At 42.5% G+C, this 17,199-nt stretch overlaps 1 protein-coding gene across 13 annotated transcripts in view; it reads left to right on the forward strand.

Annotated features, from left to right (window-relative positions):
• Positions 1 to 17,199, forward strand: part of Pxk (PX domain containing serine/threonine kinase like) — a 70,990-nt gene that overhangs the window by 36,008 nt on the left and 17,783 nt on the right. For 12 of the 13 annotated variants that reach the window (XM_021647319.2, XM_060390930.1, XM_060390933.1 and 9 more), the window contains 8 exons: positions 6,698 to 6,775; positions 7,195 to 7,268; positions 7,735 to 7,809; positions 10,894 to 10,998; positions 11,676 to 11,777; positions 14,834 to 14,995; positions 15,345 to 15,462; positions 16,809 to 16,887. In XM_021647319.2, the coding sequence (XP_021502994.1) occupies positions 6,698 to 6,775; positions 7,195 to 7,268; positions 7,735 to 7,809; positions 10,894 to 10,998; positions 11,676 to 11,777; positions 14,834 to 14,995; positions 15,345 to 15,462; positions 16,809 to 16,887 (793 nt within the window). The remainder of the gene's footprint in view (positions 1 to 6,697; positions 6,776 to 7,194; positions 7,269 to 7,734; positions 7,810 to 10,893; positions 10,999 to 11,675; positions 11,778 to 14,833; positions 14,996 to 15,344; positions 15,463 to 16,808; positions 16,888 to 17,199) is intronic. The other variant, XM_021647321.2, reaches the window with a different exon arrangement.

Raw genomic sequence — 17,199 nt, forward strand, 5'->3', positions numbered from 1 at the left:
GTGTCTGTGTCTGTGTGCGTGCATGCATATGGAGGCCAGAAGTTGATGTCAGGTATCTTTCACTATCACGCTCCATTTTTTTTTTTTTTTTTTTTTTTTTAAGGCAGGGTCTCTCACTGAACTGAAACTTGTCGTTTTGGCTAGGCTGGCTGACTAGCACACCCTCAGGGATCCTTCTGTCTCTGTCCAAGCACTGGGATTTCAGGTGCTAACCAATGCCTCTGAGTTTTCACATATGTGCTTGGACTCAAAACTCAGGTTCTCATGCTTGCAAGGCAAGAGTTTTACTGATTCATCTCCTTGGTCCCAGCTGACTTAGATGAGGAAACTGAGGGCTTCAGAGAGGTAGGGCTTACTTAGGCCCTGCCCATTTGTGTGGTTCTGGTCCTATCAGATAATTTGCAAGTTAAAATGCTATTTGGCTCCTAGAAGTTTGTCTGATCTGTGTTTCTGCTGTTACCATCTAGGGATCTTGATCCCATTTGTTTTCTTTGCCAGTTAAAGAATTAAAAGGCAGGAAAATTCCTGAGTGCAACTGAGAGCAGTAGAGAAAATCTTGAACCCAGCAGAATCATCAGGTGAGGAAAGGCCTCTTATTATGGGTGAGGAAACACACACACACACACATTCAGAACAAACAGAGGATATTCTGCAGGGATTGGAGGCTGTAAAACCCAGCAGTAGATTAGGGATCTGAGGCAGGCCTGGAAGATTCTGCTTATTCCTGGCAGTCATCTCATGCAGATGAAGACCAGGTACCTCTGAGTCCTTGGAAGCTGGAAGCTCAGGAAGCAGTAGGATGGACTGGGGGTTGGTTTCCCATTTCCTGTTTTGGGCTCTTGTTTTTTAACACCTCAGTGATTAACGATTTTCCCGAATGTCTGTCAGTGTTAAAGAAACAACATTTTTAAAAATAGCCTTAGCTGAACAGTGGTGGTGCATGCCTTTAATCCCAGCACCCAGGATCTGCAGAAGCAGGTGGATATCTTTGAATTTGAGGCCAGGTCTACAAAGCTAGTTCCAAGACCACAAGGGCTACACAGAGAAACCCTGTCTAGAAAAACCAAATAAACACAAATAAAAATAGAAATAAATATTATAAGAGAGACATAGGTAGAAGGAAGATGTATTTCTTTTGGGAGTCTGCACATTCTGATGGTTATAATGGAAGATTCCACATATATTGGCTATGTATTGGATCTTTGGTTCTCGCTTCATCAACTTTTAATTGAGCACTTTATATGTGCCAAGTGCTATGTGTACTACAGCAAGTTCAGTAGTGCTTACACAGCGAGATTGCTTCGTTACAGAGTAAACAGGCTAGAAGGTGTACCAGGCCTGGAGAGAGAGGACGGCTTCCCAGAAGAGGCAGTGTTGACATTGGGATCTGAGAGGCCAGTGGAGGTTAGCAGGCTTGAGTCAGGGCCAGCACTCCAGGAAGAACAGCCCAGATAGGAGGGGAATTAGTATTAGGCTTTACCTAAGTTAAAAGATGCCCTACCAGCTAGAGTTTAAAGCAGTGGGAGAGAACAGTCCAAATTCAGGACATGCAAGGTCCACAAGAAGGACAGATGCACTGGCTGTGTATGAGGAGGAGGGTTTGGGGTAGAGGAACAGTAGATTTAGACTCAGCCTGAAGGTTTAGCTGGTCCTTGTGGAAATGCTGAGTGCTAGGGGCAGGCTGGAGGGGTTGTGGGAGGCAGAGCCCTGAAGGCGGAGAGTGAACCAAACATTGAGGGCTATGGAGTCAGCCAGTTAGACATTTGCTGTAGCAGTTTGGCCTTGGTTTGGTAAGGAAGTGGGGGTCTAGTACGGGCTGTCCAGAGATCTTAGGGCTGATGAAGAATCTGGGACAAGAGGGCATCAGTATCGGTCACCATGCAATTTTTTTTAATGATAACAGTTCAGTGAAAAGAAAATGTCCTTTCTTGAACTCTCTGATCCCCAAGGTTTAAACCGAAAACCCAATTTCCAGTTCTCCATTTATCAGGAGCACATCTGTCCTATTTTGTTCACCGTTTCTAAAACAGTGTATGACACATAGAACATACAATAAATTGATTAATGGTTTGTGAGTCACCTCTGAACTGTTGTCCTGTGCAGTTTCTTGAAGTGACATTGTAGTATGGTAGAAAATTATTTTCATGACTTCTCAAAGTTGACACAGACGGATACTTTCATTTAGAATAGTTTCCTTAGCCAGGTGGTGACATGCCTTTAATCCCAGCAGTTGATAGGCAGAGGCAGGTGGATCTTCATGAGCCTTGTCTACAGAACAAGTTCCAGGACAGCCAAGGCTACACAGAGAAACCCTGTATTGTAAAAAACAAACACAATACAATCAACTTATTTTAGAAATGATGAAAATACTGTATCAACATTTATAACACAGGCACAGTGTTCCCAGAGCTAATAAGAGTTGTTTTGTTGTTATTGTTGTTTGTTTCTTTTGTTTTGTTTTTTGAGACGAGGTTTCTCTGTGTAACAAGAGCCCTGGCTATCCTGGACTCACTTTGTAGACCAGGCTGGCCTAGAACTCACTAGACCTTCCTAGTGCTAGGATGAAAGACATATACCACCACACCCAGGTACAAATTAGTATTCTTGGTTTTGTTTTGTTTTGTTTTGTTTTTAAAACAGGGTTTCTCTGTAGCTTTGGCTGTCCTGGACTCACTCTGTAGACAAGGCTGGGCTCAAACTTAAAAGAGATCCACCTAGGGGGCTGGAGAGAGCTCAGAGCTTAAGAACTGTGGCTGCCCTTCCAGAGGTTCTGAGTTCAGTTCTCAGCAACCACATGGTGACTCACAACCATCTATAATGAGATCTGGTGTCGTCTTCTGGCCTTCAGGCATACATGCAGGAAGAACACTGTATATACAATAAATAAATAAATCTTTAAAAAAAAAAAGAGCTCCACCTGCCTCTGCCTCTCTAGGGCTGGGATTAAAGGCATGCACCATCGCTGCCCAGCTAGAATAGTATTCTTTTGTTGTTGTTGTTGTTCATATATTGTTTTCTTTCTTTCTTTCTTTCTTTTAGAATAGTATTCTTATTAGCTGCCCTCAGCCCTTCCCAACATCCTGTGGCATCTCAGAGCAACTCTAACAATGCAGATAGAGCCAGCTTTGCATTTCATAGTCATGTGTTTCCTCTGGAATATTTGGGGGGGACACTTGGCATAGTGAGTCAGTAAACAAACGGCCAACTGTTGTCTCCTGAAAACTTCTCCACTTAGAACGTACTGTAAAATATGCACAGTGATAATGTTTGCCAGCTCTCAGTGGATTCCAGGAGGGGTTGTTTTGACATATGGAGAAAATTGTTGGTGAGGCCAAGCCTCACCAGTCTCTTTGGAATATAATTAACGCCAGGCAGAGGTGAAATCCCAGTGTTTTTGGAAAATTGCTGTTTGCTTTCAGGGATCTGGAGTGGTTTCACATATTCACTGCATTGGGAGGAAATGGCATCGTGTCATGTTTTTTGGTGGGGAATATAAAAAGCAGTTATTTTGATAGTTTCTTAATATAGGGAACTTTAAGGAGCTCCTCTTCTCATTGTCTTTGTTAAAGGGGAAACGTTTGCATGATTAAAGAACAACAAAAAAGAGAACAAATTTTTAAGTAGACAGGCACTCTGTAACTTACCTTGAGCCATGTTGTTGATAAAGTTTTTTTTTTGTTTTTTTTTTTTTTATTTTTTTCTGAAACTCTGGGGCTTTTATTCCAGCATATACTTAAGGCTAATCACGTCTTCATTTGTGAAAGCTATAATTCCACAGGAATGAAGATGGGATAAATATCCCTTAGAACGTGTTGTTCCATGTGACCTTATCACACTTTCTGAATCTTGAGCTTTGGTCATGGCCTGATTAAATTCCTGGCTTAAAAAAAAAGTATGAAAAAAAGAAAAAAAAAGTATGTACATAATTAGTAATTTTATTTTTGCTCTTTTATAGTCCTTTAATTTTGGAGTAACTTTACAGAGAAGTTGCAGTCACATTTTCCATGAACACTCCTCACCCGCTTTTTCCAGTGTAGCATCTGATATGACTGTGGCATGTAACTAGAATTAAGCAAGCACTGTGGATACATTACCACTAAACTCAGGCTTTATTCAGCTTTCATCACTTCCCTGCTGTTAGGTCCGGGAATCACTGAAGGAAGACCTCAGACTCAGGTAGTATGCAAAAGCAAGGAGCGTATACTCTGCAGAAATTGCCAGCATGCTAGAGCCACCATTCCATAGAATGATAATCCTGAAATGAGCACTCAGGCTCAATTTAAAGACAGTCTATCTCCCTAGTGTGATTAGGTAATCTTTTCATTTACTTTTTGGTACTGATCTAAGAGAGAGGAGGGGGGCTTCATGGAGTGTCCAGGTAACAGGGTGTGCCCAGATAACAAAAGTGCTCAGATAACAATATCATTTTGACTAGCTAAATTAAATTTTTATTTTTTATATTAACTACAGTTTATTTAATTTGTATCCCAGCTGTAGCTCCCTCCCTCATCCCCTTTCTCCCTCATCTCCTCCTATGCTCCTCTCCAAGTCCACAGATAGGAGAGGTCCATCTCCCCTTCCATCTGACCCTAGCTTATCAGGTCTCATCAGAACTGGCTGCTTGTCTTTCTCTGTGGCCTGGCAAGACTGCTCCCCCATCAGAGGGAAGCAGTCAAAGAGCTAGCCACTGAGTTCATGTCAGAGACAGTCCCTGTTCCCCTTACTAGGGTACACACTTGGATACTGAGCTGCCATGGGCTACATCTGAGCAGGGGTTCTAGGTTATATCCATGAATGTTCCTTGGTTGGAGTATCAGTCTCAGAAAAGACCCCTGTGCCCAGATATTTTGGTTCTGTTGTTCTCCTTGTGGAGCTCCTGTCCTCTCCAGGTCTTACTATATCCCTTTCTTTCCTAAGATTCCCTGCACTTTGCCCAAACTTTGTTTATGAGTCTCCGTTTCTGCTTGGATACAATGCTGGGTAGAGTCTTTCAGCCCTCAGTGGTAGGCTTCTGTCTTGCTTTCTGTTTTCTCTTTACAATGTCCATCCTGTTTGCCTCTCTGAGTGAGATTGATCATCTTACCCAGGGTACTCCTTCTAGCTCAGCTTCTTTAGGTGTACAGATTTTTTTTATAGGTTTATCCTATATTATATGTCTAATATCCACTTATAAGTGAGTAAATACTGTGTGTGTCTTTCACTTTCTGGGATACCTCACTCAGGATTATCTTTTCTAGATCCCACCATTTGCCTGCAAATTTCATGATTTCCTTGTTTTTAATTGCTGAGTAGTATTCCATTGTGTAAATGTATCACAGTTTTTGCATCCATTCCTCCATTGAGGGGCATCTGGGTTGTTTGCAGGTTCTGGCTATTATGAATAAAGCTACTATGAACATGGTTGAGCAAATATCCTTGTTGTGAACTTGAGCATATTTTGGATATATGCCTAGGAGTAGTATAGCTAGATCTTGAGGAAGGACTATTCCTAATTGTCTAAGAAAGCACCAGATTGATTTCCAGAGTAGTTGTACAAGTTTACATTCCCACCATCAATGGAAGAGGGTTCCCCTTTCTCCATATCCTCTACAGCATGTATTGTCACTTGAGTTTTTGATCTTAGCCATTCTGATGGGTATAAGGTGAAATCTCAGGGTCATTTTGATTTGCATCTCCCTGATGACTAAGGACGTTGAGCATTTCTTTAATTGTTTCTGTGCCATTCTATATTCCTCTACAAAGAATTCTCTGTTTAGCTCTGTACCCCATTTTTTAATTGGATAATTTAATTTGTTGCTTTTTAACTTCTTTAGTTCTTTATATATTCTGGATATTAGCCTTCTGTCAGATATAGGGTTAGTGAAGATCCTTTCCCAGTCTGTAGGCTATAGTTTTGTTCTGATGACAGTGTCTTTCACTTTACAGAAGCTTTTCAGTTTCATGTGGTCCCATTTATTGATTGCTGATCTTAGAGCCTGTGTTGTAAGTGTTCTGTTCAGGAAGTTGTCTCCTCTTCCAGTGAGTTCTAGGCTCTTCCTCACTTTTTCTTCTAACTGATTTAGAATGTGTGGTTTTTATCTTGAGGTCTTTGATCCACTTGGACTTTAGTTTTGTGTGGGGTGGTAAATATGGATCTATTTGCAGTTTTCTGTATCCAGTTAGACCAGCATCATTTGTTGAAGATGTTGTCTTTTTTCCATTGTATGGTTTTGGCTTCTTTGTCAAAAATCAAGTATCCATAGGTGTGAGGGTTTATTTCTGGGTCTTCAATTCGATTCCATTGATCCACCATTCTTAAACAAAGCATTTCTAACTAACCTTTAATTTAATTGGTCAAGTGCTTGGGGACTTTTCTAGGGGTTACTAAATTATTGTTTCTGATTTTCAGGGAGGTTATTGAGTTATTTTATCTTGTTTCCATGAACTATAGTTTTGTCTTCTGAGAAATAGAAACTCAGGCTTGTTCAGTCTGAAGTCAATGTTGAAGCCTGTCATGAAGTCAGACTGGCTTATTAAAAATCAATTCCCTCACCAGGGGCCAGTCGGAAAGCCTATATTATTTTTGATCTTCTCTTTTTTGATCGTGTTTTTAAATGAAGTCCATAGACTACAGGAATTTCATTTGCAAGAGCAATATGTGAAGCCTTTGGCTTTTCCTAACATATCTGACTAATGGATTTCTGCACTGTCATTACAGAGATCGCCTTACAACAGGTTTCCATGTTCTTCCGATCAGAGCCGAAGTGGGAGGTGGTGGAACCACTGAAAGACATAGGTGAGAGGCTGACACGGCCACCCTGCTAAGACATCATCCCAGTGCAGCTCTTCCATCTGCTGACTTCATACTCCTTGTCCTCTCTATTGCCTGAAGTATGGCCTTAACTTTAATACCTATTAACCTTGGTTAACGCCCTGACAGAGGGGTGGGCGCTGGTAACTTCCAGGACCTCCATTCATCCTTCATCAGCCTTTTTCAGTAAGTCCAGATGGAAGTGCTGTTTTTCTAGCTTTTTCATAAATATAGTAATTTCTTTGTTTATCGAATGTCTCTGTGAACATTGTTAAGTAGTTGGGCCCTACATAGCTGTGGCTAAGATTCCTGAATGCAATTTTGATTAACTCCTTAGTTAGTAAAGTTTACATCAATTGTTGCAAAGTGCTGATGTTGTAAGCACTTTCCTGCTTCTGTGGCAGGTTGGAGGATAAGAAAGAGGTATTTCCTGATGAAAATTAAAAACCAACCAAAGGAGCGGCTGGTGTTGAGCTGGGTAAGCTAATTCCTTTGCTTTCACTTATTTTAGGAAATTTGGATTGTGTATGAAAGGGTACTGTGCTCTTACGTAGTGATACGTGGACTTTCTCAGTCCTACATCAAAGGATAGTTGTTTTAAGTCCCCTGGCTATACATTTGGTCAAGTAATAAATTTTCATAAGGATACAGGAACTGCCTCAGTTAGGACTGACCCCTAAGAAAGCTATTAGGCTTTACCTCATCCTTTTCTCTCTGGGAGTTGTAGTGTGTTTGGCTATGGAATTGCATGAAACCCCAGTCATACCCTGAAGTTCATATGTGAACACACTACCTCTCCAGAAAAGGCCATGAAGCAGCAGACAATATGGTTTCCATCTTGGATTTATAGTTAAGAATTTGGACAAATACTTGGGGGAAAGGTGTAAGGAATTTTTCTTTTGGTGAGTAAAGTGGTACTCTGATATTTTTTCCTACATTTTCAGGCAGATCTTGGCCCAGACAAGTACTTGTCAGATAAAGATTTTCAGTGTCTAATCAAACTTCTGCCTTCCTGTGTGGTGAGTACAAGTCCTCCTATTGCCCCCACTGCTAATCAAGGTCAGTGTTTTCTTGAGGGTAAACCTGATTTCCAGCTGGAAATACCCAGTAGGATCAAGAAAATGGAAAGGTGTAATGGCTTACTTCAGACCAGAAGTGTGCAGGCTACTCCCATAGATGAGCGCTCATTTAACCCGGTGTTTGTGACTTCTTCATAGCCTATGAATGATAGTAATTTAAATGTAATTTTTGTATTTTAATCAGATATCAGAGTAGGAAAGAGCCACTTCTCTGAACCTCTTGTTCTTGTTGAGTGTTTTATTGCTGGGACTCCAAGAACTCTATCTAGCCCAAGAGGCTCTATTTAACCTGGGTGAAAGGATGAGAAAATAGTCACTTTGCTGAGTTACCTTTCACAGGCTCACTAGCTGGCCTTTAGAAACATGATCTGAGACCTTTGTTGGCAGAAAGCACACTGATAGGCTCAGTATGTACAGTGTGTACAGAATGTCTGGCCCGCAGCTGGGTGAGTATCGATACTCATTACCTGTTTTCCACACTCTAGAATTAGTTGCTCGGGTAGTGGGCACAGGCACACTGACCTGTGTCCACATAGGGTGGCCGATTTACCTTTGAGGTCATCTTGTTAAAGCAATGGGACTGTGTTGTAATGAGGTCTGATATATGTCCAAGAAAAATGCTGTGGCCTGGAGTTTGATAGGTTGTATGATAGGCTTTCAACACCCTGATTTTTGTTGCTGTTGTTTGTAGTAATTGAGATTGAACCCAGAGCCTTTTGTATGCTGGGTAAATGCTCCACATTCAACTATGCCCCAGCAGTAACTTACCTTTTATTTTAAGTTTCCCAGGTTGGCCTTGAACTCACTCTGTAACCCAGGCTGGCCTTGCAACTTGTGATCTTCCTGCCCCTGCCTCTTAAGTCTGGTATTATAGGCCTGAGCCACCAGTCCCAGTTAGCACCCAGATTTAAATTACTTTTTAAATTTTTTTAAAATTTTAATTATTTTATTTATTACAATTTATTCACTTTGTATCCCAGCTGTAGCCCTCTCCCTCATCCCCTCCCAATCCCACCCTCCCTCCCTCATCCCCTCCTATGTCCCTCCCCCAGTTCACTGAGTGCCTCCCCTTCCCTCTGACCCTAGTCTATCAGGTCTCATCAGGACTGGCTGTATTATCTTCTTCTGTGGCCTGGCAAGGCTGCACGCCCCAGGGGGAGATGATTAAAGAGCCAGCCACTGAGTTCATACCAGAGATAGTCCCTGTTCCCATTGGTAGGGAACCCACTTGGAGACTGATAAATGTTTAAAAAACAAGAACAAGAGCCAGTCGAGGTGGCCTACTCCTGTAATCCCAGCTCTCAGGGAGGCAAAGGCAGGTGGATCTCTTTGAGTTTGAGGCCTGCTCTACAAAGTCCAGGACAGCCAAGGCTACACAGAGAAACCCTGTCTTGAAAAACAAAACAAAAACAAAAACAAACAAACAAACAAAAAAAAAACAAGATCAGGAAAGAAGGGGCTAGAGAGATGACTTAGAGGTTAGGAGCATTTGTTCTTACAGAGTACCTGAGTTTGATTTTTGAACTCCCACATAGTAGTTTACAAAGTCCATAATTTCAGTTTTAGTGGATCTGTCACCCTCTTCTGACATCCCCTGCAGGTACCAGGTACACATAAAGTGTACATAAATAGCTGTAAGGAAAAATACTCATAAGAAAACACAAGCAAATCTTTTTTTTTTAAGATTTATTTTATCTATTTATTACATATACACCAGAAGAGGGCACCAGATCTCATTATAGATGGTTGTGAGCCACCATGTGATTGAACTCAGGATCTCTGAAAGAGAAGCCAGTGCTCTTAACCTCTGAGCCACCTCTCCAGCCCCAACAAACAAATCTTTTAAAAAAACATTAGAACAGCAGTGACAAAAACAAGAACATGTGGGGCAGTGGCACATGCGGTTGTACCAGTATTTGGGAAGTAGAGGTAGAAGAGTTACAAGTTCAAGGCCTACCTGGACTACATAGTGAGACTTTGTCTCAAATAACAAACACACTTGTTCTCTGCCCCCAACCCCCAACATGGTACATGTAAGAAATACACATTAATTCAGCTTGGTGGCTCAGTCCACAAGCAACTTCTTCTAGAGTACAGACAGCAGGTAATGGACATCAAATTTGCAAGCCACACCTCAGACATATTTTGAATGTATCCTTGTAATAATCCAAGGAAGGTCTTGGGTTAGGACTGTCTGTTAGTATAAATAATGCATGTTTCTCTAGTTAGCTGGTGAAGAGTAACTTAGAGTAACTTACTTTACTCTTAGCAAAGGAACTGTTTTGCTGTTCCTTCACCCCAGTTACATAGATCCTGAGCAGTTAGTCTCTTGTCTGTGTATCCAAAGTTCCAGGTTATAGGAAGACTTTAAGTCTTTGAAGAATTTGTCTCTCCTTCATCCTTGCTTGACTGACATTAGGGTCCCCACCTGAGGAAGACACTGAGTGGCACACTGCAAACCCCTGAAGAAAGTCAGGACAGTTCATGGCTAGCTTCTGAAAAGGGCCAAGATGCCAAGCGTGCTGCTCATGCTTGTTTCCGTGCTCCCTGCCTTGCCCTGCAACGGCAGTGCAGAGTGAGTGGCAAAGCTGTGAGCAGAGACGAGTTTGTCCTGCCCTCCCACTTAAATGTTCTGTGACTGCTGTGCTTTGTCAGGTGTTTCCCCACCACACAGCTCTTCTGCCCTCTGTCACCATGATTGTGCCTGAACTCTATGGATGCAACATGACAAACCAGGCCTCCCATGAGGAGCCTCACTCAGCAGAGACCTCGCATGGGGGGCTTAGCCAAGCACAGCCTTCTGTGGAGAGCTGCTATGTCACGTCTCTTCCTCCTTCACCCATCTGAGGGAAGAGGAACTAGTTGATCATCTGATAACTTGAAAGTAGCAAGTGTTCAGGGAATGTCACATTTATATAAAACTAAAGTACAAATATGGTATTCAATTCTGAATAATTAAATATAAATCTAAAAGGACCTAGATCCTGATGTGAACCAACCTGAATTTCTTTTTTGTTTTGGCAGCACCCTTACATATATCGGGTTACCTTTGCCACGGCTAATGAATCCTCAGCATTGCTGATTAGAACCTTTAATGAAAAGGGAACTTTGAAGGATCTGATCTATAAGGTACTACTTATAAATCAAGTTCATGGTTATAAAGTTCTTCAATCTCTTTAGAACCTGTTATTGATATTTGATATATAAAATTTCAGAAGTTAGGCTCTGTGAATTTTTTTTAAAATAATCTTCCTTGAAATTATAATTATATCATTTCCCTCCTCAAGCCCCATGGATTTTATTTTAATTTTTAAAGTTTAAGTATAGCATGGTCATACATGCTGGAAATCCCAGTTCTTAGGAGGCTAGGGCAGGAGAATTGCAAGTTTCAGTCCATCCTGGGTTACATAGACCCTATCTCAAAAACAGACAGGAAAAAAAAAAGTGATTTGGAAAAAACTACCGTTTTCTTAAAGAGCATTCCTTTCTCTCTGAGCAAAGATGGTAGCTACTCTAATGGTGAGTTCTAAAGCTTGTGTTTTGCATTGAACAAAGCAGTGCTGGAGTATTCTAACAGTAAGGCAAGACTTGGGAAATTGCCTAGGGTGAGACCCAAGAAGCAAGAGCCCAGATCAGGCTCTTTACCTCAGCCACAGACTGTTGCATTAATACAACAACAACAACAAACCCCACTCCCTGTGTGCTGGGGCCCTGGCTGACTCTCCATGTAGTCTGACTTTTTCAGGAAGCCTCATGATACAAATTGTCTCTCTACCTCTTTATGTGTTCTTTGTTCTTTTCTAAAGACAAAACCAAAGGACCCCTTCCTAAAGAAGTACTGCAACCCCAAGAAAATCCAGGGCCTTGAACTCCAGCAAATAAAAACATATGGACGGCAGATATTAGAGGTGAGAGGTGTTTGATTTTGTTTAGGTTGCTGTCTTAGTTCAGGTTTTTGTTGCTGTGAAGAGACACTGTGATCCAGGTAACTCTTATAAAGGAAAACATTTCATTTCATTTACACTTCAAAGGTTTAGTCCATCGTCATTGTGGCGGGAAACATGGTAGAGAGCAGGCAGACATGGTGCTGGAGGAGCCAAGAGTTCTACATCTTGATCTGAAGGCAGCAGAAGGGGACTGTGTTCCACATTGGTCATAGCCTGAGCATAGGAGACCTCAAAACCTGTCTCTACCGTGACACACTTCCTCCAACAAGACCACACCTGGCTCAACTGGGCCACACTTCCTAATAGTGCCACTACTATGGGCCAAGTATCCAAACACATGAGTCTGTGGAGGCTGTGGAGGCTATTCCCATTCAGACCACCACAGTCGCACTCATGTTTCATCCAGAATTACAATTTTTTTTTTTTTAAAAAAAGGATTTGTTTAATTTGTATGTGCATGTCTGCCACATGTATGGGGTCCTCTACAGAAGCCAGAGGAGGGTGTTGGATTCCTTAGTGCTGGAGTTCCAGGTGGCTGTGAACCCTCCAACATGGGTATTAGGTGCTGGCTGAATTCTAGTCTTTTGGAAGAACAAGACCTTAACTGCTGAGCCATTTCTCAGCCCCCTAGCATGACTGTTTTGTTTTGTTTTGTTTTAAATGGGGAGGTTCTCAAGCAGTATCCAAAATCAGAGGCATTGTCTTATTATCTATAACTTGATGGCATTCTGCCCCAACAAGCAAATATTTGAGATAAAGGTGGCAGTAATTTAGATCTATAAAATTCCAAAAGTTTGACTATTGGACTTTGGTGTTTTATGTTTAAGGACTTTATTGTGTGAATGCCATCTCTTATATTATTTGGCTGATCTTTATCTCTGTGCCAAAATTTTTTCTTTTTAAACTTCATGATTATTGTCTGAAAGTGGATATGGAAGCCATGCTGTGTGAGACAAGCTCAACAAGGTCAGAGGACAACTTTGGGAAGTAGTTTTCCTCTTTCCACCTTTACTTGGGTTTCAGGGATTGAACTCAGATCATCAGGGTTTGATGACAAACATGTTCATCACTGATGATTGGCATACACACACACACACACACACACACACACACACACACACACACAGACCCAGGTTGATCTCGAACTCAGAGATCTACCTGCCTCTGCATGTTAGGGGTTAAAGACGTGCCCATCATGCCTGACGCCATGTGTCTGCTTTACAGAGGTGTGAAAGCCTTCTCCCATTCGGGCTAGTATAGCTCAGCAGCACAGCGTGTTCTTAGTACTGCAAGGCACAAAGTGATTCTCATCACGAAGAGAGATGAGGAGAAAGAGAGGGAGAAAAGTGTGTCAGCTTCGTCCATGTCATCCTCTTTCCATAATTCCTCTGGGCTTCTTGGATTGCACAACCCCATCAATGGAGATTAAAGCATACCCTAGTCCCATGTTCATCCGACAGGCAGGCAGGTAGATACATATGTAACGTGTTGTGTAGGGGTACGCTTGTCTGTGCATACACATGTGAGGCCACAGCTGTGTTCAACAGCAGCTGTCTTCCTGTCACTTGTGCCCCCTCATTTTTTGAGACAGAGTTTCTCATTGAACCTGGAGCTCACCTATTGGCTAGGACCACTAAGCTTCAGGGATCCACTTGTTTCTTCCTCCTGTCCCAGAGATGAAGTTTAAAACGCAGGCTACTATGGTGGGGGGAGGGAGGGGCTCCAAATCAGGTCCTCTTGCTTGGCATTTCTAGCAGGCACTTTAATCCACTGCGCCATCTTCCCAGCCCCTCTTCCATGTTATATGCATTTAACTAAACTTACATATATGTACTGCAAGCAATATAGTTTATGTATTACACATTTTAAAGAGAATAAGTTGTTTTTTTGTCTTGTTTTGTTTGTTGGTTAGTTGGTTTTTTGGTTTTTCGAGACAGGGGTTCTCTGTGTAGCCTTGGCTGTCCTGGAACTCACTCTGTAGACCAGGCTGGCCTTGAATTAATTCACAGAGATCTAATTGCCTCAGCCTCCCAAGGGCTGTAATTAAAGGCATGAGCCACTACACCCAGCCAAGACTTTTCTTAAAGGATGATTGTTTAAGGCCAGTAACTGAAAAGATAACTTAGCATATGCTATGTCTTTCTGTATTCACTGGCTGCCTAGGCACCTCCTCGCTCCCAATGCTGTAATCCCTGGGTTATTGTGGGGAGATATCATGTACTTGTTGCTGAGTCGCTGTTTATCTAAATGGAAGCTGAAGTTTGCTTCTTTGGGGGTAGACAAGAGACCTACTTTGTGTTTTTAGGAATAAACACCACACATACTCCTAGTAGATATTGAACTAGGGAGGCTCTCAACCCCTTTACTCAGTGATTGGCAGAGACACTGATTATATAGCTGTACAAATCCATGCAGGTGGGACAGGACTGTCTCAGGAAAGAGCGGCCTGTTGGGACCACAAAGTTCCCAAAGCAGAGCTTTGGCACCAGAGCTGCCCCCTCCAACCTTATTCTCTCCATTGGGAAAAGAGGAAACTTGGTGGCCTGTTTCACAGCTGTGAGATATTCTGCATCACTCCTTTTTCCAAGGAAGTGGTTGGAGGTGGCATTTTTCTTTGGGAATCTCTTTAGTGGCCTGCTGGATTTCATTTTAGAAGCTATTAACTTTTGCTGGGGAGTTAACTCCTGGCCTGCTGCATGTTGAAAAACTGCTACCAAGCTACATGCCCAGCTAAAATGCATTTTTCTCTTTACACTTATTTATGTATGGGTTTGTCTTTGGTCTGTGCTTGAGTATGTGCATCCCATAGCACAAGGAATGGAGGTCAGAGGACAGCTTTTGGGAGGTGGTTCTCTCTTTCCTCCATGTCTGCCCCAAGGATTGAACTCAGTTCAGGTTCTGTAGTTAGCACCTTTTGTCCTGAGCCATTTTGTTCTCTCTAAAAATATTCAAAACATGAATTTACCCTATATTTTATGTGAGTGAATTGGGAATAACCTCTATATATTTTTTAAAAGGTACTGAAGTTTCTCCATGACAAGGGATTCCCTTATGGCCATCTTCACGCGGCTAATGTGATGATGGATGGCAACACTTGCCGGCTGCTTGATCTTGAAAATTCCTTATTGGGTCTTCCTTCCTTCTACAGATCCTACTTCACACAGTTCAGGAAAATCAATGTAAGTTGTGACAGTCATGACCAGTCTGTGTTTAGGTAGAGATTACGCTGTGCATTAAGCAATGAAAAATGCAGTTGGAGTATACCTTGTTCCCATTTCTCCCATGGAGTTGCTGGGTCTCTAAGAGGCAAAGGTGAAATGGTGGGTGGGACAAGGAAGTGAGTAGAATCATTGATTGAAATTGACCTATAGCTTTAAGTCAGAACAATGCCCTGTGAGCCTTTGAAAAAGGCTTTGGAGTTATTGGGAATGGGGCTGCCCTGACCATTGTTTCTCAGTGGAAACCTAGGCAGAGACAGTGAGGGTCTATGACTGAAGGCTGAACATAGCACTGCTCTTTCTTCCACAGACATTGGAAAGTGTAGATGTCCACTGCTTTGGCCACTTACTGTATGAGATGACTTATGGACGACCACCAGACTCCGTACCTGTGGACTCCTTTCCTCCTGCACCATCCATGGCTGTTGGTCAGTATAGGGCTTGGGGGTGAGATCTTCTGGGACCTGGTAATCTGCAGAGCTACTTAGCCTCTTTCCAAAGCCCAAAAAAGACCCAGAAGAAGTTGTCATCCCACACTTCAGTGGAACACACTGAACACACTTCAGTGAACATTTGGATGGCCTCTTTGTTTAGCTTTCTGAAGCCTCTTGAGAAACTTCCATAAAATGCATTATAATTCAGAAGCAGGAGCCTGAACTATGACCAGCTTTGGTTTTAATCAGAAGCAAAAGTAAAGGTCAGACAACTGAAAGGCAGACTTGAGGAGCCAGGCAAGTGTCTGAGTCCCATCCAAACAGGAGTAGGAGTTGGAAGGAACTTGAGAGCTTGGCTGGAGGCCTGGAAGATAAGGGCCTAGGCTACCCAGCCAGGCCTCCAGATTCTCAGGTAAGTGGGCTCAGGGAGCTGTTATAGCCTTACCCAAGGAGACTAAGGAGGAACGAAGGACAGGTGAGGCGTAAGGACTGATTCAAACTCATTGTCTTAATGGCCAGCTCAGAGCTCAAGGCTGGAAGAAAGAGAACCCAAGGTAGCTTTTGGGACACTGATGGAATATGCAAATCACGGTATCAAGTTTCACTGTGTCAAATGGGGCAGTTAAAGACAACAGACCTGGGCCAGGCATGGTGGTGCACGCCTTTAATTCCAGCACTTGGGAGGCAGAGGTAGGCAGATCTCTGTGACTTCAAGGCCAGTCTGGTCTACAAAGTGAATTTCAAGATAGCCAGGGCTGTTATACAGAGAAACCCTGTCTTGAAAATTCAAAGAGAGAGAGGGGGGGAGTGGGGAAGAAGAGAAGGAGAAAGGAAAGGGAGAGAATGAGAACAAACCCTGGAACAGTTTCCTGCTGAGTATGAACAGTTAAAACAGTAGTAACCTGTGGATAGGAGAATCTGACTGCCTGTTTATAGCATCACAGTGTGGATGATGAGGTGTCAGCAACTGGCACTTTGTGTACTGGTTTCCATTAAAAGCAAGCAAGCATCAAAATCAAGTTCAGAATTTTGCTTCTGTGTAATGATTGCTTCTCTCTAAAGAGATCAATTGTATGAATACTATCTTGATGCCTTCCTCCGTTTATCCTTGGAGTATACTTAGCTTTATGTCACTGTGTGGTTTCTGAGGCATTTTTGAGTCATTGGTAATGCATTTCCCATCCCCCACCGTGTATGCCATCTGTCTGTATGTGAAGAGTTTCGACACTGTCCTGATCAGCCTGCAGACAGTTGTTTCAAAGAGATGTCAAATTTTTCCTCACCAAGTAGATCTGCGAGAGTGTTCTGTGGAACTAAAATGTGTATCTGTTCATTTCAAGTGGCCGTGTTGGAGTCTACGCTGTCTTGTGAAGCCTGTAAAAATGGCATGCCTACCGTCTCCCGGCTCTTACAGATGCCGTAAGTCAATCACATGCATTGGTTGTAATCTTGATAACTGTGCTGAACTTTGGACCACTGTGCCCAGAGCCCAGTGCCATGGTAACGATTCAGTTATGGTCCCTGCAGAGTTGAAGCTTGCTATCAGTCACTTACAGCATGATACCATGACCTTTTCCTTGTGATCTCTCTGCTTAGTCCAACTGCTATCCTAGAAATCCAGTTGTCCTTTCCACCTGTGTCCCATCACCATTAGCATTTGTGTGTGTGTGTGTGTGTGTGTGTGTGTGTGTGTGCATAACTCCTAATTTAGGAAATATAGGAGCTAGTACC

This window comes from Meriones unguiculatus, chromosome 9 (genome assembly GCF_030254825.1).
Source record: "Meriones unguiculatus strain TT.TT164.6M chromosome 9, Bangor_MerUng_6.1, whole genome shotgun sequence".
In the NCBI taxonomy this organism is placed as follows: Eukaryota; Metazoa; Chordata; class Mammalia; order Rodentia; family Muridae; genus Meriones; species Meriones unguiculatus.